The 24,085-nt window shown below is 45.3% G+C and overlaps 1 protein-coding gene across 27 annotated transcripts in view; it reads right to left on the bottom strand.

The window, feature by feature from the left end:
• LOC105015254 (formin-binding protein 1) overlaps positions 1-24,085 on the bottom strand; it is a 71,132-nt gene that overhangs the window by 15,481 nt on the left and 31,566 nt on the right. For 18 of the 27 annotated variants that reach the window (XM_034297138.1, XM_034297129.1, XM_034297133.1 and 15 more), the window contains exons 3-10: positions 22,869-22,925; positions 22,109-22,256; positions 12,127-12,189; positions 10,689-10,793; positions 5,450-5,578; positions 4,254-4,400; positions 3,146-3,349; positions 1,344-1,532 (exon numbers count right to left, since the gene is read on the bottom strand). In XM_034297138.1, coding sequence (XP_034153029.1) covers positions 1,344-1,532; positions 3,146-3,349; positions 4,254-4,400; positions 5,450-5,578; positions 10,689-10,793; positions 12,127-12,189; positions 22,109-22,256; positions 22,869-22,925 — 1,042 coding nt within the window. The remainder of the gene's footprint in view (positions 1-1,343; positions 1,533-3,145; positions 3,350-4,253; positions 4,401-5,449; positions 5,579-10,688; positions 10,794-12,126; positions 12,190-22,108; positions 22,257-22,868; positions 22,926-24,085) is intronic. The other 9 variants (XM_020053318.3, XM_020053319.3, XM_020053321.3 and 6 more) reach the window with 2 other exon arrangements.

Below are 24,085 nucleotides of genomic sequence, written 5' to 3'. Positions count from 1 at the left end.
GTCACACTGATTTATGGGAAACATTTGCCCTTCAAAAAATACAAACACAAATGAACTTCATTTGTAGAGGTCAGAAGGAAATCGTGTGCTCCCTGTTCCTGAGGTCAAGGGGAGGTCTGTGAAGCGCCATGGGCGTGGACTGGAGAGGGCTTATGCAATTGAAGCTCTGCTTGACACCGGATAGCTGTGTTTGTGGTCTTTCGCTGATAAAGAGAGTGTCGCTGTCTAAAATAAGCCTGTTGCAAGCCAGGCCCAGGTGTACAGACTCAGCAGCTCAGTTACCCTACGGCATTTATGCAGCACAAAATCACATTGAAAATGTTAGGACTTTGACTCCATCTCAGCCCATGTTACTGTCACTAAAGTTTAAAATGAATTCAGTCATTGTTCATTAAGATCATCAAATCCAGGTCACAGCATACTAACAATGCATGGGTCTGACAGGGCCACCATGTCTCATCGCACTTAGCCAGCTCTTTGTAGTGGGGTGGGGTGCTTTGCATCTCAACCGTGGTTGTTGGCCATGGAATGTGTTCTCCTCCAGAACATGTTGGCCGGCATATACTTCCTTGTTGAGGGAGCAGTGAGAAAAGCAGAACGGCTTTGCGAGATGTGTGTCACGCAAGAATAAAGGACACGTCTTCAAAGGACACACATCAAACTTCGACTCTCCTGAATCGGTTGTTACGATGAGACAAGGCTGTAATCCCATCATACTGCTACTTGCAATCTATAACGTATATCCTTTTTTTATGGCATCAATATGGCTACACTTCTGCTTTAGAGCACAACATATTCTGTCAGTTAAGGGGAGGGCACTCTCATTTTAGTCACTGTGGGTGAAGCAGTTTCAAAGTAGAGATTTAGGACATAGGTTAGAGAGGTTGTCTGGACAGAGACAAGGTCAGACAGATTGATAGACAGAAAGACAGATGACTGATTGAGTGATCATGGAAGAGCAGAGTCAAGGATGTTAGATACAGGTAGAATACTATATGGAGGAGAGGGTTTGGCTGGGGGACAGAAAGACACTTCCAATCTAGATTTGACTGAGCAAAAATTATTATTGCTATTATGGTAAAATCATTGAATTTAACATATAACTGACAAAACTGATAACCAATTAATCATGAGAAATAGTGTGGCCAAAAATAAACACTACCAGACAAACCTCCTCCATACAGCAGCTCTACAGAGACAGGCAAGAACACACGCAAGAAAAACGCATGCATGCATGCACGCATGCACGCACATACACAAACACACACTCTTCACACTCTCTCTCTCACACACACACACACACACACACACACACCTACAACCACGCCACGACACACACTTACCCCTCGCCTCAGGCTTCGGAGGCAGGTCATTTTGGGTTTGGAAGCCATGAACTCATTGAAGCGGTTGGAGATGGGCTCCTTGCTCTGCTTGGGAGACTGGGGGTCGTTGGGAACAGCAGAGGGTGAGGGGGGGCCGGAGGCAGGGGGGGCAGGGGGGGGCTGATGCGGGGACGTTAACAGGGACATAAGCTACCAGTAAGAGAGGGAGCCGTGACGAAGGAGAAGTGGAGGAAGAGGAGGAAGAGGGACAGAATCAAAACGAGGACAAAAAAGGAAGGAGGGAGGAACACAAAAGGATATAAATAAGGGCCCAAATAATGTTAAAAACAGGTAGCACAAAAACCAACAGAAACAGAGTCAACCAAAAGAGACACCAAAACACAAAGAAACCCAGTCATAACCAGCAGTTATGTAGTAACGTAGAATAATCACGTCAAACCAACTTAGAAGAAACTAAAAATAACTTGTCAAAAGGATATCCTAGTTTAAAACAAAGTGAGAAGCATTACATAAACAGAGTGTTATTGCAAGACGCTGCTGTGACACATTTAAGCAGGCATTTTCACAGAAAGCACATGCAAGCTTCCATTTTATAGTGTTATCTTTGTTTAGAGGAGAACCTCATTACATACCAGCTCTCGAAATAGAAATTCACCATCCTCTGTGAGAGCGGCTAAATTTCAGGTCATCACAGAAACCTAACTCTGTAGCTCAGTCGCAAACCACTGAGAGCTGTATTAATTAGCTAACAGCCCTCTGGGAGATGGAGTTTGTACTGACAGATGGAGTTTGTACTGACAGTTTGATACGCAGTGAGTGAACATGAAGCACATCTCATTTCGGTTTTGTTCAAGTCTTATTTTTTCGCCACGCTGCGTGCGTGGTTGTGTGTGTGTGTGTGTGTGGGCGTGGGGAGGGTGGCGTGCCCTTCTGGTCACACTCGGGGTACAGCAGGAGAATGGCCTCACACTAAGTGTGAGGACAGATGCACCATCAACAACTGCTCAGGCGTTTGACGGCAAACACATTATGAACAGGATGGACACCAAACAGACACGCGGTTTAAGGCTCCCGTCATCGCAATAAAAACGCAGGCAGTCGGAGCAGGCGAGTGACACACACACACACACACACACACACATTCAGCTCTACCGTGGAGTGGCACCATTACAGTGGGCATGAATGGTGCCACATCCAGCATTTGCCCCTCGTCCCAGGCCTTGTGTTAGACAGCTGAGCCTTTCAGAAGCCAGAGACCGTGTGGTGGGTTTGTGAGACGGCCATTCCAGGCGGACCGGGGAGACTGTTGTTAGACTACAGGACAGACGATCGGGATGCAGAGGATTGAGTTATTCTGTCAGTTAGTTAATCACCCAGAAAAGATGGAAGTGGGGCGGGTCAGTCACAGATGAACTAATAGGTTGCTGTTATGTTAAGTGGCTCAACGACAATGAAGGTGATGATGATGATGGTGAGTAACCGGCACGGCGTGGGGGGGGTGGGTTGTGGCAAATAATAACAACAGCTCTGATAACACTACTAATGTCCTGTAAGGAAAACATGACTGCAAAATGAACACAACCATAAATGAAAACATCTCAACACAGCTATAAGAGTAACCGAGTAACTTAGCAAAAAGTCACATTTCACTGCTGTTTGCTACACAGTAACACAGAACAAACACAGTTTATGCCCTGACAGGTATCTAAGTCAGAAATAATGACAATATCAGTACAGGGACAATGCTGCCAACAGAACCTGTGAGGGAGTGCTTTACCGAGCCCTTCCAGTCAGAGTGTTACCTTATTCTTGTTCTTGATGAAAGGCCACAGTTTCCCCTTGCTCTTGCCCCCGCTGGGTCGTTCCTTGCCCTCTCCTCGTGAGTTTGACAGGCTGGTCTCAGACACCGTCCTCTTCATGGCTTGGCCCGGCCCGTAGTCCTCAAACTCTAAATCACCCGGGGGCTCAAACCCAGACTTGTACGAGTCTACTACCTGCTTGGAGTCCTGGTGGAGTTGGGGAGGGGTGAGTTAGGGTGAGGGAGGGTGAGATAGGGTGAGTTAGGGTGAGGGAGGGTGAGTTAGGGTGAGGGAGGGTGAGTTAGGGTGAGGGAGGGTGAGGGAGGGAGAGGGGGTTACAGACCTGTTAGATTTTATGGTGGCATACATTTTTACAAAAATACTCATGACAGCACAGTCTGATCTAATGAAATCATTCAATTGATTCTATATTTCTATTTATCAAATATGTAATGACTCCTATACGCGCTGTACGCCTGTGTCAGGTTATTCCCAGTTTTGTGGGGAATTGCAGGGGGTTTTGGGGTGACTTAACTGCGTCAGAAGAGTGAATGGCTGGGTGGATCCAGACCAACAGAGAGGCTTCTGCAATGATGCAGTGCGCTAATTCACTTAGCAACACCCTCTATTATGCCAGTGAGTCAGACAAGAGGTTGGCATAGAGTGAATGTAATTCTTCTCTATCTCTCATCTTACTGTATCTGCCCCTTCTGTCTCTTTTGGTCTCCAGCTCTCTCTCTCCCTCTCTCTATATATATATGTAGGTCCATTGCCAAAACAAGTGGAACATAAGACAGATATAATGAGTTACGAAGGTGAACACAAAAGTTCTGACAAAATCTGAAATTCAAAGTAAATATGAAAGGTTTCTCTCATTCTTTCTTTCACTCTTTCATTATTGCTGTCACTCTCTGAAATCCCTCTCATGGGAGTTTCAACACAGAAATTAGCTAAGTGATGACTGGTCATCATGTTTCTGGGTTACAAGAATTCAGGAAATACGTCACGCCATCTTTAATCCCGGGTCCTATAATGACTAAGCAGGTTACCATTCGAGGCAGATGGTTGAGATTTGTGGGTGTGTTTGTGTGAATAAAACATGTGAACTCACTGTCTTTGGCTCAATAGACTCAGCAGCCTTGGTCATTCCATCCAGACACTTCCCTACAATAGGCAGCACATCGCGGTCCACATCTGCGTACGTCTTCATGGACATACCCACCCTCTCAATCCGCCTCTCCTCCATCTCCTGAAGTTTCTACACAGAAACACAAAGACACACAGGTCATTGCATGCTTTTATAATGTTACTACTATAACATGTTAAAGCACAGGTGCCATGTGTTTGAGGAATATTTTATATATGATACTTACAATATATTAGGGATACCTGAAATATACTGGGTATGACAGTGTATTAATACCTGGAATATACTGGGGATGACGGTGTAGTAATACCTGAAATATACTGGGGATGACGGTGTAGTAATACCTGCAATTTATGGGGGATGACGATGTGGTAATACCTGGAAGATACAGGGGATGACGGTGTGGTAATACCTGGAATATACTGGGTATGACGGTGTAGTAATACCTGGAATATACTGGGGATGACGGTGTAGTAATACCTGCAATTTACTGGGGATGACGATGTGGTAATACCTGGAATATACTGGGGATGACGGTGTGGTAATACCTGGACTATACTGGGGATGATGGTGTGGTAATACCTGGAATATACTGGGGATGACGGTGTGGTAATACCTGGACTATACTGGGGATGACAGTGTGGTAATACCTGGAATATATTGGGGATGACGCTGTAGTAATACCTGGAATATACTGGGGATGATGGTGTGGTAATACCTGGAATATACTGGGGATGACGGTGTGGTAATACCTGGACTATACTGGGGATGACAGTGTGGTAATACCTGGAATATATTGGGGATGACGCTGTAGTAATACCTGGAATATACTGGGGATGACGGTGTGGTAATACCTGGAATATACTGGGGATGACGGTGTGGTAATACCTGGAATATACTGGGGATGATGATGTGGTAATACCTGAAATATACTGGGGATGACGGTGTGGTAATACCTGAAATATACTGGGGATGACGGTGTGGTAATACCTGGAATATATTGGGAATGACGGTGTAGTAATTCCTGGAATATACTGGGGATTACGGTGTGGTAATACCTGGAATATACTGGGGATGACGGTGTGGTAATACCTGGAATATACTGGGGATGACGATGTGGTAATACCTGGAATATACTGGAGGTGACGGTGTGGTAATACCTGGAATATACTGGGGATGACGGTGTAATAATGTTCATTCTGCTCCTGGTTGAACTTGGTCAGGAAGTTGGAGTATTCAGTCTTACTGTCTGCAGCCATCTGGTGTCTCATCTGAGCCTGCTGCCGTGCCTGAGGAGGGCACCAAATAAAACCAACGTTTATACACACCCTTAATAAACCTGAGAGTCTTCATGGCGCCCACACACATACACACACTCATAGCTGCAGGTCTGTGAGAGGAAGTAGCAGTAGCGGCAGCCATTAGCAATGGAACGCACAATGTACGTCAGGTGAGACACACGTGAACAGGAATAAACCTGACGAGCCAAAAATACTCCTCGCTGGCCAAAGTTAAGCATGCTGGTGCCAGAGTCACAGTATATCAGAAGAGCTTCAGCAGCCCCTCAGAGAGCTATAGTAATGTAAAAGAGCAGAAAGATCAACTTATATGTATGGTGGTAAGTTGCCCTGTCTCTTGTCCCCCTCCTAAACCAAGCCTACCCCGAGCTATATCATGTCCCTGCAACATTGTCTGTCTCCAGCCTGTTAGACCAGATGGGTCAAAGTAAATAGATGGCAGGACATCCTCACCGGAACGCAATAAACCCAATTATTGCTTTTCAATATAATGCTACAACAGTAGGTTGTGACTAGTACATGCTGCTCTAACTGAATGCTTGTCTACAGAAACCCTTATAAAAAATGATGAGGTGCACACAGCGAAATGGCCGACATTTCTTGGTCCTGGCAGGGGCCTTTGAAGGACCATGTCCAGTTCCACCCACACTTCAGGCTGAGACAGCAGCCAACCTCCTCCCACACATTTTTGGAGGACAGGCACAGAGTGTAGTCCAGAATGTTCTACCTACACGCGCACACACAGGCATGCGCACACAAACACACACACACACACACAGAGGGCTGGCATAAGAACCAAAGGAGACAACCTATTGTCCGATACAAAAATACAGAGAGACAACTTGTCACCCTGGCAACACGAATGATGACAGAACGCCATGCTCAAGCCTCAGCCGTATCGTGTCCTGCTTTAGCTCTAACCTCAGCAGCATCACATCCTGTTTTTCACCGAAGGAAGTCAGCAGCAGCTAGTTCTGTGTAACACTCATGCATCCACCAGTCACACCTGCTCTGTGGCTGAAGATGCTTTCATATCTGAAACTATTCTGAAATCTCTAGGATATTCCCGATCACTAACACAAATAAAGAAACTGCCAACTAAACTAGCATTACACAGCACGCTAAAACCCCTTGAGCACTTCTTATCAATTTGGAAAAGGACCTATTCCTAAACTGTAGGCTCCATTTGACAATGTCTAGCTTATTGTGGATAGCATTGTATTTTCAATTATACAGTAATAATACAGTATGACGATAAAATAATGATGTTATGTCATGAACAAATGTGTTTGATGAGCGGTTCATGGTAGGCTGGCACACCAAAATGTACATAACATCTCTACCTTGGTTAGTGGAGATTATGCCTTTTTCTAATTTATAGAAAAATGTGATAATATTACTTTTCATTAGCAGTAAACCTTCACTTATTCATCCAGAGTTGTATCAGATAGGTCAGTACACCCACTGTGATTAAGTAAAGACATAGAACTGGGAAGAAATGTGGAGGGCAGGGTATTTTCATATCAACTGCACGTTGTAATTGAAGGAAACAGGTTTAAATCCATTACCATGTAACTTTTACATATTTCAAAGTCGTTGTTTCTGAAAGTATTCAATCAGGGCTAGAAGCAGATCGTGTCCTGTGTGGTCACTGTCAAGTATCTCGCCGGCTCGACACCATTAACGGTGGGATCACCTGGTCTGTGCAATGCAGCCAACGTTATTTTAGCAGGAAGCTCTTCATGATCTCCCGTTAGGCTGGATGATATGCTGGTCCTGCGTTTCAAACCTTCAAAGTGTCTTAACAAGGTGTTGGTTCGCTATGAGCTGACCTAAACAGCTTAATTGTGCATTTTCTTATTCTACTACAGTGAATGCCTAGAATAACAAAAATATCCACTATTTGTTTTTGTAGTATGTGGTGGGGTTGAACGTCTTGTGACAAGAAGGAGATGGTTTAAAAAATATATATATATATTCTCATCAAACCATTCAGTGACCATTGCTCCATTTAGTCTGCATGGAAGAAACCAACCCCGTCCGAATGAATGGCATTGCTTAACTATCTCAGCACACACACTTTAATGGAAGCACCTTTTAATCTACCATCACTGCATTGCTTTCGTTTACGAATTATCAGTGTGCACTTAAGGAATGAAAAAGACAGCAAAAATGTACGTTGCTTTTGCGTGCGTGTACACAGAAGCCAAGCAAGGTGTAGATTCATGTGAACGGCGTCACGGTTTTGACAAACACATACAAAGAGAGAGATTCACAGGCCGAAACTCGTACACAGAAAAAGAAACATAACGAGGATGCACATAACACGAACCTCCAAAGACAACGTATTAGGCTGGAGTCCAAGCCTACGTGATAGAGGTGCAGGCTACAGATATATCCAATAGGACAGAGAGGACAGCGTCCAACACGGGACCATGAGGTCACAAGCATGTCTTGAACAGTGACTGTTCAAGGTGACCTTTATCTGTTTGTGTCTTGACAAACCTACCTTGAGGGAACATCGCTTCAAGGTACGGCAGAGAAATAAATAACAAGAAAAACACACAAAATAAGAATTAGCTACTTCCTGCCGGACAGGAAGCTGTAGTAGACCCTGTGCGTAGAACCTGCGGAATGATTTTTTAGATACTCTTGAAAAAGGTAGGGTTTCAGAGGTTTTCTGACAACGGGCGTGGAGTCTGCTGGCCTAGCTTTAAGAGGAAGCTGGTCCCACCTTTAGGGTGTCTGAGCAGCGAAGAGGGCAGTCCCCCTATTTGTGTCTACTCTTGTCAGTGCTTAAAATACTCACCATAGGAGACTCATGTTGAGGGATACACGCTGAGCCATAAAGGGACCTGTCTACATCCAGTAATGCAGCCAAACCCTAATTTGAGGGATTTGTCCGCCAGAGGAGAGGGAGCAGCTTGAGGTTTTCGCCAGCTGCTTTCCAAACCACCCGAAGCCTAGCTTAACAAACTGTAGTGTCCATCCATTACATCCAGTGCTCAGAGGTACTGGACCGTCTGAGACCACAGCCACAGGACTCCCTAGTCCAAATATATCCCATGTGGAATATTGCTATTATCATAAACATAGGGGTGCATTTCAATATTTACAACAGTTTTCCCATTACTGAATTCTCTGAGCAGAGCTTGACTGTACACCACAAGACAGTTAAAAACTCAATCCTACACAAACTGTAACCATCACTGTTACCCAAATCAACCTGGTTGGGGTGATGACATGTCTTCCCATTAAGGAATTCACCACAGTCACCTAAACGACAGAGAGAATGTATCTCCCATCAGAGGAGGAACAGTTGGGGGCGTTTGGTTTCACATAACTGACCGGTCTGCCAGGATCATCTAACAGTCTATTATGTGGCCTGGTTAACACACTAAAGAGTTAAAGGCACATATAAAAACAATGGGACACATATAAGAGTATGTATTTAGTAGATTATTTTGTACTAATGGCATCAGTGTGGCGGCCATCTTGTGTCTGAAATCATATGTGCCAGTGTGTGTTTCCAGAATGACAGAGAGAGGTGTGACACAGCAGATCAAATACAACATGAAGTTAAAATCCCAATGTCAGCTGGGTGTTGTAAAAGAGGACATTGCGTCATATCTGTTTCTTTTTCTCAATTTCATCAGAGAGAAAGTTAATGTGAATATGTGAAAGGAGCAGTGAGTACAGTCATGTATGGACTATGTGTGGGAGTAGAGTGCCTACAGACTCATGCTTATCTATGACTGGGCCAGTGGCCTCCAGTAAGTATGACCAGTGGAACGTTAATGTGTACAGGATATTCCACTGGTCGCAATCAACTCTACTCAGATTCACAGCTATGTGGTCTATCCTTACCATAACATTACACAGTCTGGACAGAGTTATACATTATACTTCAAATTCACAACAACATGCTTGTTGAAGAATGACTTGACAGTTTACGTCAACATACTCAGACTTTGCCACTCCTGTTTCCCACACTGTGTGACTGGACTAGAAGCAGGGCTACCTCTGTAGGTGTCTGAGTTGTGGGCCAGGAAAGCAGGACTCTGTAGGTCAGTTTAGTTCTTGTCAGTCCGGAGCTGTACAGTGCTTTTCTGGTTGGAGCCCAAGTCTGTGAGCCCATCCATTGTGGCTGTTTGGCTGTAAGTCAGTCTGGTTAGGACATAAGGGCTCCTTGTTCAGGCCTGTATTAGCATCATAATGAGATCTTAGCCATGTCAGCCTTGAGCTCAGAGCTGGGGCTGCTGCTGGGCGGACTGCTGATGAAGCAACACGCTGGAGTGGCTGTGGTGACCCATGATGCCTTGCGGCATGGCGAATACGGCACTGTGTGCTTTAAAGGCACAGACATTACAAGGTCTCCTGATTCCGGACCAATGTTGTAGGGACACAGGAGGCTTTCAAAACAGTTTCTTTTAACACGGTCCTGAAGCCTGGTGACTGGTGAGATTTAGCAGGGAGAGCGGAAACACAAAACGCAGATAAACAGACACACAACACATACAATAGACAGAAAAATATTTCCCCAGGGATGATTGGAATGAGACATCGATGTAAACACGCAAAGACCCCCCCCCCCCCCCCCCCCCACCATATACGCGCACAAATATCCACAGCCACACACTGACACAAAGCTCTGGATGGGCTGCCAAGTGGCACAGACAGTGAACAGGCAGGTGACGGTGACTGGCTACTTTCTGCTGCTGGCCAACAGGGATAATCATTATTCAGTCAGTCACTCTCGCCACCAGCCGCGGTGAGAGGCAAGAGACCACTGTTCCTGTGCTGCTGCCCAATGACAGACAATGACAGACAATGACAGACAATGACAGACAATGACAGACAATGACAGACAATGTACGCCTGGTGTGAAACAAACTGCTACTGATTCACCCTCCTGTGGGGTGGGTCACTGAGATACAGGGAAAGGGGGAGATGGGGGAGAGACAGAAGGAGACAGGGAGGGACAGGGAGTGAGAGGGAGGAAGGGGAGAGAGCTGGAGGGACGTTTTACATTACAGAACAAGTTGTCAACAATATGCCAGCGTTTGATTGGTGGGCTGTGAGGAAGAGATACAGGACGTACCTTCTCCACGTCAGCCTTCGTCACGTTGATGTCGTTGTCCATTTTCTCAAAGTACTGCTGTGCTCTGTCCGCCTCTTTACAGTCCCTCTCGAAGCGCCGTTTACTCTGAGGGGAGAGCGGTCACACAGAATCCTTACAGGTTGAATTATGGGTACTGTAGTAGAACACACTACAGACGTCACTCGTTTACAGTAAGGCCCTGACATGCTCATTAATAATGTAGGGTAACATCCTGCATTTGCCCTTCGGGGTCTTGGAGATTGGCTGTTGAGGGAGAGATGTCATATTATGAGCGGTGTGGGCTACACGGACGTCATAACGCTTCAGACCAGGCATTTGGACTGAATAGAGATCAACCAGGGGGGCTCTCTCAAAGTCAAGTCTGTCTGAAGATTAAATAAATGTTCATGGTAGCCGTTTGTGTGCAAAACCCTTCCCTTTTCCACCCCTCCCTCATCCATCGCTAGAAACAATCAGTGTTTGTTCTTCTAGTGTGCCCCCTGATCCTGGTCTAGCTGCCCTGGCACAATGGGCACATTCAGGGGGGAGTAGGAGAGGAAAGAGCCTGCCATGTATTCTCTCTCTCTCACAGCAGAACCTCTCAGTGATAGGGCCTGTCCTGCACAGACTCAAGGAAAGGCTCTTTACAGAAAAAAATAAACTGACATTCCTTCCACTACTGTGATCAGCTTGGAGATGTGCCTTAACACTAGACCTGTCCAGGAAAAAATGCTTAAGGAATGCACAATAATCTGCACTGTCCTGCGCTGACACATCTCAACAAAGCCCAGGACCACTCATATAAGCTGGAAGTGAGATTCTCTGCCTCTGAACGAACAGTTCTCAGACCTGTCGTGAACTTGTTATTGAGGAAATATCATTATCTACAGCACGTGCCTGCGTTCTGAAAAGACTCTGACCGGTCATTCAACAACACTAATTGTCCCTTTGATTCAACTCGGTCCAGGAAACCTGGGGCACTACATAACGCCACCGCCTCCTCTTCACTTCACTCTTCATTTTGATTTGATCTCATTTCAACCTGAGAAGATGTTCTGACCACTGATATACGTTGAGCTCTGCAGTTCAATCATTGACATGTACAAACATTGTTCAGTTTTACTTCCTCATTGGGACAGCGCAGTGAGGAAGGCTGCGTATTATGCATGTAATCCTGTGAAAACACCTGCATAGTGATTTTTATTCGACAGTTCCATACATTATGATAGCCCCTAATCCTCAGGCCTAATGCCACTTTGACTGCCAGGTAATGGGATTCTGTTCCTCCAACTACTTTACAGAAATCAATGCAACGCAGCAAGTGTATATGGCTCTGACTACTGGGAATTATAGATGTAAAGCATACTCTTGACTAATGGGCGGTAACAGAGTTAGAGTACTAATGCTCAGTAATACCATTCTACAAAGCACCACTCACCGACTCCAGTTGTTTCCATGAGCTCTCCATGTGTTGCTGGGCTTTGCGTCCATCCTGGAAATGCTGCGGGTGGGAGAAGGAACTACATGTTAGTACAATGCTGGCTTATAAATCAAATCTACAGCTGATCAAGAGGTCAAGGGTAGTGATTGTCCTGACAACTGAGTGACACAGACTGAGTGACGCAGAGCCTAGAAAGACAGACAGAGAAATTATGAGGTAGACTTTGGTGAAAGAGACAGGAGCTAGGTGAGATGAAGAGTGGCCGACATCCCTGTCAGGAAGTATGATTCACAGTAGAACTCAGACGCTTCAGACCGGAGATTTGATTTTTGTGGTAGTTGAATTGGCACAAAACACTGGATAACATGTACACGGACACAGCATGTGATTCCGAACGACTGATCCATTCATCACCTAAAGGAGAATCCAGATGCAACCCTCTCTAACGAAAATCAAAGGACCTTCATTTGATTGGAAACATGACTTCAGTCAGAAAGAATGTCCAAACTGCTCTATGCCCAGACTTCTATATCCAGATTGCTCTATGCCCAGACTGTTCTACATCCAGATTGCTCTATGTCCAGACTGTTCAATATCCAGACTGTTCAATATCCAGACTGCTCTATGTCCAGACTGTTTTATATCCAGACTGTGCTTTGTCTAGACTTCTCTATTCCCAGACTGTTCTCTGTCCAGACTGCTCTATGTCCAGACTGCTCTATGTCGCAACTCTTCTATATCCAGACTGCTCTATGCCCAGACTGTTCTATGTCCAGACTGTTCTATGTCCAGACTGCTCTATGTCCAGACTATTCTATGTCCTAACTGTTTTGCAGTCTTCAATCTAGACAGGCAGAAAACAACCAGGCGTGACCTTAAATGGTGTGGAAGTGTGTCAACTTGGGGGTAAGTGCACATGTAAAGGCAGCAGACAGCACAGAGATGCTCCATCAGACAAATGGAGATTCTAAGATGGCTGCCAGGGCCAGCCTTGCCAAGTGTGGCATATTGCACAGGAAGGACATGGCAGCTGTCTGTCTGGGCACGCTCAGTAAACACCATGGGTGTTTTTCTTAGAGGCCCCACTTGGCCTTCTCCCTCCAGAGGAAGAATCATGAAAGGGGTGAGCGAAGGAGGGAGAGAAGGAGGGAGAGAATGAATGGGAGCAACACCTGGTCTAAAGGCAGAGCACATTTCTCTGCAGTCTGTGTTAGTAAAAACAACTTTTCTGGACTGTCTATGAGTAAGACTCCTAAATCGACATTATATTCTTTGGTACCCTAAAAAGGCCCTAATAATGTATCACTTCCATTATGAGCCATGAATACAAATGTAAGTGAGGTAGTTGATATCAATAAAATGAAAGGGAGGAGTCCCAAGCAGGCACCAGTCTGTGGCCCTCAGCCTCAGTAGCTGTGTAGGCGTACTGAATATACGGCTACACAGGCATTCAATAGGCATTCAATAATATGAAGAATGAAAAGCGCAGCACTTGTATTTCGATGAGTGTCAATGCTTCTAATACAAAGGGCCCCTGACCCGGCCATTAACTTACACAAAATCACACTTATTTCACACACAGACATACAAGATTTAAGAAGAAAGTGTTCCAGTAGTCATGAGAATCTGAGAGCCAATAGTGTAACGTGAAGGCTATTAAATCAGGGATTGGAACCAAAAGGACTTTCCAATCAGAACAGAACAGAAAAATAAATTGTTGTGCAAAATTCCACTGAAATATTGCAGGCAGGGAGACAGTGAGAGGCAGACAGACTTCAAATAGGCTTAGATTCAAGTGCTGACCACCATGATACTGTATGACTTTATATGCACTGTATGGTGTTAACGGTATTCGTAGTGGTAACATCTTTCTGAATTAAAGCGTTAGCTACTACGGAATAACTTTGAATTTCCTTTGAACACCTGAGAGTTAGCGAACTGAAAGCTCTGGATTAGAGTCAACAATATCTAGCAACCTAGCATGCTCACGAAGAGACAGCGTCACCAGCATCAAGAACGCATTTTACCTTTGTGTATTTAACACATCTATCATGAAACACAATAATGATAGTATCTCCTTTTATTGCCCTGATTAATTTCTATAATTAAACACGTCTCTTTGCATCTTCTGAATCATGATTGCTGTCAGTAGCTGAGGGCGGGGCTAATGTGGAGTGGGAGGAAGCCAATCACTGGAAGGACAGGTTTCTCTGTTAAAACTATTTGCAAAAAACAGGGATATCCAATCAGAGTGAGAAGCCAACTCAGGATACCGCCCCTTTATTAATTAACTTCAAAGCCGCCAGACATAAGAATTCTTTCTAGACCTTGAGTCTTGGACTAAGTAAGCAGGTATTAGCAATACTATTCTACTCTCAGAACATAAAATGATGTGATAAATAGTTTCACAAGGTTTGAAACAATGGTTTGGTTTCCGAACACTTTTTCAGTTCCATTTGTGTTCCTAAAACATATTGTTCATTTGCTGTTTTTTGGTGTTGTTACTTGATCTAGTTTTAAATAAATAAAATGTACTCCTAATTATACTATTTCATGTGAAAGATTCAGTAACTGTTGGTCCTCGACAGAACGTGACAGTGATTTGGTGAAATGTTTGGGAACCGATGTAGGCTGAATGACTGAATCTGGCTACCTTTGCAGTGTCACTTCTCGGTTCCCTGTCTTACTGGTGAAAGCACAACTATTCCCTGGGTCACTGATTCGAAGGAGGAAGCCCTCACATGTTTTCAGGGGAAGTTATTCAGCTATTAAAGAGAAGGGTTTACCCAGAGGCCAGTGGTGTGAGCCCCTTCAAACGCGTCTACAACTGAAAACATAATGAAAGGGTGCTTCCAAACCTATTAAAACATCACTGTTCTTATTAGCAAATCATAACTGTAAGTCAACACACATATTTCCTTCCAGGACATCCTCACAGCGAGGAGTCAGGGCCTAATTTCGCCCAGGTTGCATCATTGGTATCGTCAAGGTCTTTCCATCAAGCAAATATTTACTTCTCCTTGACAACACTTCAGAGGGATGTATCTGAGAGCAGAGGCCACTGAAACAGTGTTCAGAGAACAATGTCCGAGTCATTAAAGTTGTCCAGACAAAACATAAACCAACTGTGCAGAGGCAATCCTCTAAATGACACCCTGATTCTTACATGCAGGGCATAGGGTGCCATTTGGGACACAAGGCTGAGGCTAAAACAAGCTGGTCTAAAGAACAACCATTGCTATAGTACTGCAGTAGACAGGGATGTGGTTGTATATGTTTGCATAATTGTCTAGCCTATATCATGTGGCAAATATGTCTAGAATTAAAATATATGGGCAACATACGAAACCATGAATTTGCGTCAGATGGGATTCAGACCCTGTAAGTATTTCAATGACAACAAAGAATTGGGTTTGGCAAATAACCTGCTAGTGAGTTTGGAGCCTCAAAGGTTTTTAGCAACAAAAAAGGTTTTCCTTTTTAGAAGGAACATTCTGTTCTAAACAAAACATGATGCACATGTATTACCTGATGATCAGTTTTTTCTGAACTTAATGCATTTTAAACCATACTTCCTTCAGATTTATATAACATACCATTAAAAACCAACCTGCAGCTATTTTGAACCTTTCTATAGCACCAATTAAAAACATAGTATTTTGAATGATGATTAAGGACTGTATAATGTCAGCATTTATTAGAATGGTTTCCCCTATTTCCAAAAAAAATTAAAAAAAAGATATAGTCTCTCTAGTCATTTTTGTTTTTATTGTGAACATGTGTGTACAGTACTTCCTGCTGTACATTACATTAAAAAGGAGTGTCTTCTAAATGACTTATTTGTCCATCCTTGAATTCCTGGCCTGACCTGGATCAGTCAATCTACCCCATACAGTAAACACCTCCTGCCTCCTCCTCTGCCAGGGCTTACACATGTTGGCGTTTCAAGTTTCAGAGAAGTGGAAGACCAGCCCAGAAACATGCACAGACTGATACATATCCTACATTCTAAAATGACTCCCCCCAGGGGGAAATTAATAGTTTTTTTTGACATTCTTCAAACTGTTCTCTGGTTAGTAAGCTTCAGGGTATGGAATTAAAGTCAGGTAGAGAAGAGCTTTTAAAAGATCATTAAGAATGTAGCCTGAATCTTGTGCGGGGCCCGTTTTTATTCTCAGACCTAGGAAGTGCTAAGGCCATGCCCACTATGGTCCTGGTACACAAGAGAACAGATTACTGAATCGTTCTGTCTGGATGGATTCACTCCAGGTAAACTAACCATGCTAACGACTGGCCCAGCGTGTCCCAGGAATGTGGATAAGAGCAGAGGTCACAACATGGCGCACAGCCTTACGATGCTCACAGGTTCTGAGCTTTGAATACACCGACACGACCTGCACGCTTTCTTCCTCTCCCTCTCACACACACACACTGGTTCTCGCTCACATGCGCACGCGGACAGAAGCGCGTGCACACACAAACACGACGCAGGGCTCATTAGTCCAATTATCATTCTCTCTGAATGATGTGTATTACAGGAGGAGCGGTTGGACTAGGGTTGGGTAATAGACGTCCTGGACCAAAAATATACAGCTCCGGAAGAAATGAAGAGACTTTCCTTTTTTGGAAAGGAAAGAAAAAGGTGCAGTGGTCTCTTCATTTTTTGTCCGGAGCTGTATGTCTTATCAAGAATATCTTGTTTTCAGTAAAAAAATCTGATCATCCTTAAAATGAGGTACATTTTCCTTAACTAGTTAAAGTTGTAATAGATAATACAACTTGGTTTTAGAAAAATATGCCTTGAATATCAACAATAAATAAAACCATTGGTAAAAAATTTTTACAGAACTTTTTTGCATCATCCATCAATCACATCCAGCAACCCCCTCACCTCCTCACACCCTCACCTCCTCACCCCCTCACCTCCTCACCCCCTCACCTCCTCACCCTGTCCTTCTGCACCGGCCCACTCAGTCCTCTTCCCTCTCCCTGTCCTTATACTCTGGGCCTCTCAGTTTTCTCCCCCTCTTCCTGTCCCTACAAGTCCTCTTGCCTCTCTTTTTTCTCCAGTGAAAACATCTGTGGTGTCAATTTTATAGTTCAGAGTTGTTCCACATTTTTGACTGGCTCACAGGGAGATCCTTGCATTTATGAGAATTGACACACTTTCTTCTCCCTGACAAGCAATTATGTGGACCTTTTTGTGTGTGTGTGTGTGTGTGTGTGTGCTGGGGTGTGTGTGTGCCTTTTACTTCTTAATAATTAGTGCAGCTAGGCTTTGCAAACCTGGAGACACACACTCAGGACCACAGAGTAGCTAACTGCTTCCTGACAGCAAAGGACAAAGGTGTAAAAAAAACACACAAAAATACACACTAACTATGACTGACCAATTTAAAAATCCACAATTCATCGACCAGTTTGTCTACACAGACACAGACATCTCCCAGACATTATGAAAGCCAACTGTAACACAATCATCCCTCATGTTTAGCTCATTGATGGTCACCTCAGACACTAGTTCTAAGGTTACAGTGAAGAGAGGGGGTTGGTGTCTGGGTCTGTCTGGGCTGGGAGGGACGACAGGAGACCTTGGCCCTGCTCCTGCTACACCTCTTCCCCCTTTCCATTTCTACCTTTCACTCTCCACCACTGCTCCACTCCTCCTCTTTCTGCTCCCCTCCTCTCCACCTCCCCTCCACCTTCTGCTCCCCTCCTCTTCACCTCCCCTCCACCTTCTGCTCCCCTCCTCTTCACCTCCCCTCCTCTTCTTGCTCAAAGACTCCGGGTCTCCTCTTCCCCATCTCCCCTCTAACTACTCCTCCTTCTGCTCCCTTTCACTCCACCTCCCCTCCTCATCCTGCTCCCCTCCTCATCCTGCTCCCCTTCACTCCACCTCCCATCCTTCTCTTCCTGCTCCCCTCCTCATCCTGCTCCCCTCCTCTCCACCTCTTCCACCTCTTCCCCTCCACCTCCTCCTGCTGCTCTCCTCTTCCACACTCCTCCTCCTCCTCTTACTCCTTATCCTTTTTGGTTTTCATTTAGTTTTCCACAGGAGAGGAATGTGAGATGCAGAGCAGAATGCCCAGCTTTCAGAGTGGCCAGCAATGAATGAAGCCAAACAAGGAGATATTATCATCCTTTTATTATTCCTCTTTTCTGAGTCTCACTGATTTTTCCCAGCTCTACCAGTTGGTTTGATTCATTTATGGTCTGAGTATAATTTGCCTGGTATGGTTTGGTATGCATGGGCTATAGACAGCAGTGTCATTGTCTGGTCAGAGTAAATGTATAGTAAGCTTCCTAAGGCCCTAAAATGTCACGTTTTCCAAAATAGGAGAACAGCGATCAGTCTGTTTAGTTCCTAAAATCATCCGAGACTCATAAAGACCTCTACAAGTCTGCTTCCTCATTGTCTAGTCCAAGTCTGAATGTCTGCCTGCCTCAATCATCACATAAGAACCCACAAACACATTTGAATACCATCCTAACACCCTCAGGACATCTACAAGTATAACTACTAGTCAGCTACCCACAATTCTCTCAATGGTGCTTAACAGTCTTTCCAGGCCCTTATTAGTGTGCAGCTTAAAGCCAGCTGCGTAGGCCAGGGTGGTCCATAGGGGACCGACAGCTAGTCAGGCCAGGCTGTGTGTTGCTGCTAAGTCAATGTCTTAATGCATACGGGTCCAAGGCACAGCATTCTGGGATTGCGTTGTAAACATATTCAATTGCTTTAAGATTCATTTTGTAGGACCATTGTAGACTTCCTGGCCCACCTCATCTCACTCAGCCTTTGGATTTAACGTGCACTGACAGACAGATGCATCTTGGGCCAGATAGCATCTGATACAAAATCTACATACAGAAAGAAGAGATTGGAGGAGGAGGTGGGGGGGGGGGCTGTTTCCCTCTCTCTGATGCTTTCCTATTAAAGCCACCAGAAAGTGCCCATTGCACCATTCGGATGCTGGGAATTTGTTTTACAAATTAAGGGAAAACGTCATGGCTGGTCGTGAGCATGAGAGAAAACATACCGCTTTGTTTCAGCTGAATTAGGCGACACACTGTATTCCCAACAACAACTCTTTATGTCCACACATAGGAGGCCCTGGGAACAAAACATGGCCCCCCTATAGAAATCCTACGGCCATCCGGCTGATTTGTTCTGGCGCCGGACCTGCACGGTACAGCTGACTGGCACGCTGAATGACTCAGTGTGATACACATATGTCACTGTCTGTGTACATGCAGCGGCCACCGGTGATTCTCTACAGATGTCTAGCACAGCACTACTAGACCAACCACACAGGGAGACACAGTTAGATACCACCACTGACTTACCTCCACCAGGACTCTTGTGGACAACTGACGGAGGGAGGAGGACCAGCCGACCCCCCCGGGCATACTAAGGGTTCAACCGGGTGGTTGGCGGGGGTGTTCTACAAAATAAGATCTATTACAGTGGAACTAATGAAGGCTATTAGTTTAATGGTCCTCTCCTGCTGTAGATTGATCACACTTGTCCTTTGTTTTCCTCTGCTAATACGAGTAAAGTACTACTATACTATAAGACTACTATAAGACCCAAAGAGGAATAAACAGTAGGAACTGGACCGTCCTACAGTCCTGTCTTTAAGCCTGCCCGCCTGTCTCTCTGTCTGCCTGCCTGTCTGTCTGTCTGTCTCTCTGTCTGCCTGACTGTCTATTTGCCGGCCTGCCTGGCTGTCTGCCTATCTATCTGTCTGTCTGTTTCAACAGAAGTACAAATGGCAATGGTACTCAACCAATGCTCATGTCCATGTGTGTGGGTATGATGACAATAGCTTTACATTCTCACACAGCTGTTTAGTATCTATATCGGGCTACGTACCCAGGGCCAAACTCTTATCCCAGGTCTCTCTGAAGAACCAAGTCTATTTATAATCTTCCTCTGGCGCTTTATAGGCAGTGCCATGTTACACAAGCAGGCAAACAAGTAAGCAGGCACTGACATGATAACAAATTACAAACAAGCCTGTGAACCTCTGGGGCATATCATGGAAATGGATGAACTAACTGTACTACAGGCACACCACACCGGCCAAACCACAGCCTGTTTCTGCACGGTGGTTGGCATGATAATGACAAGATAAACAGATCACAATACCAGCTAACAGCACAAAGAGGCGGACAACTTCAGCAGGAAGCACAGGGTCATATTCGCATATATCGTGTTTTATTCTAATAACCCAAGAAGGAAGCGTGAAGATATTGAACAGTCCAGGAATAAAGCCAGATAGTGTCTCTGTCACAGCACGCCAATTCACCAGGCACCCCTGACACCAGTTTCACCACAGAAAGAACCACTGATACACGTAACAGTAACATCTAGGAACTACATGAATAGGAGAAAACAGGGTCGTCTCCATGAGACACACACACACACACACACAACCACATACTGTCCTCCAGAGCAATGAACAGAAGAAGGATGAGGGACTGATGGGAAAATCCCCTTCAATGGTGGCTAATAGAGAGGCTGCTATGTGTGGCGGTGGAGCATTTGTTGGAACTCCACAAGTTACAAATGTTTCCTGCAGGCTGAGAGAAGCTGTTGTGGTGTTTATTACACTGTGTGTTTGTAATCTGCATGCTGTATTGATGGCTGCTGGCTTCTTGGCTACGTCTCACTTGCAAATGAGACTGTGTTTCGGCAGACTCACTCTGGTTAAATAAAGCCCCAAAAAGTACAGAAATAGCATTGGACGTGTAAGAAATGGGGGGAAAAGCCCAGGAGAAGAAGAAAGGGTGTGTGGATCTTGGGGTACGTGCCTGCATGCGTGGGGGGGCCTGAGGGAGAACATTCTAGTGCATGAGTTAGGGCCAATCCTCTGGGAACGGGGCCAAACACAACGCAAGGCCCAGACATACAGGGACCCAGACCCTGGGGTGGACCAGGGCCGAGCCAAGCCAGGCCAGATGAAACCAGAGCCAACTGATCAGGGCGTACCCCGGGAGGATCTTCTTCAAACCCAAAGACAGTTAGAAGGGCTCCCTGGAAATCCCCCCGTCTGTGTTCACATTCTCCGTGTTGTTTTAACTGAGCTTTGAGTGGAAAATGCCTGAATCCACTATTCCTTATTGTTTTCTGTCTTCCTGCTGTGGTCCTTGAAGGGGGGGGGCTGGAGAGGAAAGGCTACAGTTTGCTGCCTTTGACGGTGTGCCGCGCAGACACATGCTTTGATGGGACAGTCTTAAAGGTCAACCACCAGCAACCCACTCTCACTGTTCCGTTACGCCAGGGGAAAACGGCTCTACTTTCAGGCGAGTCACTCACCAGCGGTCCTACCTGAAAGGGCGCCCTGTAACCCAGCTAGTCGGGCCAGGCTGGTCCATAGGGGACAGACAGCTAGTTGACACTGTCCCTCTCCTGCTCTATTCTAGGCATTTTTAACGGGAAGGGAAAACCTGAGTTCAAAGTTGAAATATAATGCATGTCGCATGCATCTTTGCCATGGGAATTATGGGAGGAAAATAAACTCTTAATGTTAGAGAAGTCTATGATTTGTTCCATTTGTAGGACTCATAAAGCGTAGCCCCAAATGGCATCGTATTCCCTCGGTTGTACACTACTTTTGATCAGTGCCTTATATGGCCCCGGGGAAAATTAGCGCACCAAATATGGAATAGGGTGCCATTTGGGACTCTAAGATGGAGTAATGTGCTGGCCCAGTAGACAGTCTTTGGGCAGCTGGATGGTTGTGTGCAGTGCACAGGGCAAGCAGAAGGGATGGATCTCACTCTGACCTTCCTTTTGGGAACTGGGCCTGCTTTCTGGATAAAGCCATATTTCAACTCTGTGTTGACGGGATAAGTAGCGTGGGAGAGCAAGACGGACCAACAAAAAGACAATGACATACAGCACATACAGCCTCTGATAAACAGACATACAGAGTAATAGCCTCAGAATTCTAACAGGAAGTGCATGTGGTCTCACCGATTTCCTCTCTGCCTTGAGCTCTGTCAGGTAACGGGAGAGTTCTGCGATGATCTGAGAGCTCAGGTTCTCAGCTATCACCTCATGCTGACCCGCGTAGTCGTTCAGTTCATTCAACGTTGACAGGAAAGCCCGGCAGGATGTGTACCTGATTGGTCAGAGATAACAGGAAGTGAAGTATGAGGAAGCGGAAGCAAGGAAGGGCCACTGACACGAGTGAGGCTATACACACACGCCTGGCCTGCAAAATGAAGGCGCATGTCACAACTTTCAGCGCCATTTGAACTGAATCCCACAGACCAACTTTGCCTCTTATTCTGACTTGAATGGCTGATTTAAAGCTACAATTCCTGCTCAGAGACTATTTATGTAGTTTAGTAGCACATTTTCATTTAGACTAATTTCTGTGAAGTCCCTAAACACCAACGTTAAGTAACTAGTTACTTCACATTGGACACATTGGCAGACTCCTCCTTGGATGCAGCGATGATAGAAAAGTGTTGCTGAGAACCAATTGGCTATGAAACATCCAATGAGACGAGGAATGGGTGATTCAGCTTCGTTAGCGGATTTGAATTTCAGATGCGTGACATCTGTCCTAGTTTTGCCGATCTGACATGGCATCTTATTGAGGGTGCTCAGATGTTGGAAGAAAAATGTGGACTACTTAATTATCTAACAAGTAAGATGAAATCTATGAACCCCACCCTGTGTCACACTGATTAATGTCACGGTGATTGGGTCGGGGCGCCAAACTCACTTGTTCTCCTCCTCCTCGCGGGAGTTTTTCTTGGGTTGATACTTCTTTGATAGATTCCTGTAAAAATAATAGAAGCAGGGTTCAGTTTCTACTAATTACAACATCTCTCTCTCTCTCTCTCTCTCTCTCTCTCTCTCTCTCTCTCTCTCTCTCTCTCTCTCTCTCTCTCTCTCTCTCTCTCTCTCTCTCTCTCTCTCTCTCTCTCTCTCTCTCTCTCTCTCTCTCTCTCTCTCTCTCTCTCTCTCTCTCTCTCTCTCTCTCTCTCTATATATATATATATAGATAGACAGACAGACAGACAGACAGACAGATAAACAGACTGATATATAGACAGCTAGATGGCTAGACCTTTGGCACTGTAGCTTACTTGCTGCTACATGTCAACATAGTGTCATAGCGGACATACAAACATACATTCTCTCCAATTGGTTACCATGACGTCTGAAACAGTATCATGGAAAAACTCCACGGCAGGATAACGGAAGACCCAGAACTGTTTCCTGATGGCATGTCTCACCAAGCGGTTCTGACTGTCTTCACACCTCTCACTAAGTCAGGAAGTGTTTTGCAGCTACACAGGCAATTGAGGGGTAACACATTACCCAGCTTTACAGGCTGGAGGCCAAACCGTGCTTCTCTATGCCGAAACATCTGGGGGTTGTCTGGACGTTGCGACCAGGATTCAATACCTGGCCAGAACTACGCAGTTGTACGTTAAGGCAGAGACCAATGCAACACTTGGGGGCACAAGTCATTGATATTATTTCTTGTTTAAACATTCTTCGCTCTCCTCTGCTCCTGACAGCCTGTGCTGCTGGTAGAGGGAGGGGGACTTGGCTGCCAACGTGTGTTACATCATTCAGTACGTTCCAGTCATTCATCTACTCGCATTCTTAATGACATGGTTTCAGGAAGTCAAAGTGGGAATGCCCAGCCGTCCCCGTATTTGGTCCGCTTCGCACTGCAGTTCTGAAACTGGTTAAGACACGCTGCGGGTTTGAATGACAGGCTTCTTCCATTCCGTTGAGTGCACTGTGAGGCAGGGATAGTGTCACCGCCCGTTCCCAGTCGTTTGTAAAGCCACCGTGTTCTGTACAGTGAGCGTGCTACGGTCCAATAATAGCATCCCCACAGAAACGGGAGAGGGCACATGACCTGTCCGGTACTGAGGTCAGAGTTCACTTGGTGGTACAGTAAGGGAGATGTCACCGTGTGAC

This window comes from Esox lucius, chromosome 14 (genome assembly GCF_011004845.1).
Source record: "Esox lucius isolate fEsoLuc1 chromosome 14, fEsoLuc1.pri, whole genome shotgun sequence".
In the NCBI taxonomy this organism is placed as follows: domain Eukaryota; kingdom Metazoa; phylum Chordata; class Actinopteri; order Esociformes; family Esocidae; genus Esox; species Esox lucius.
This window is presented reverse-complemented; position numbering and strand designations above follow the sequence as displayed.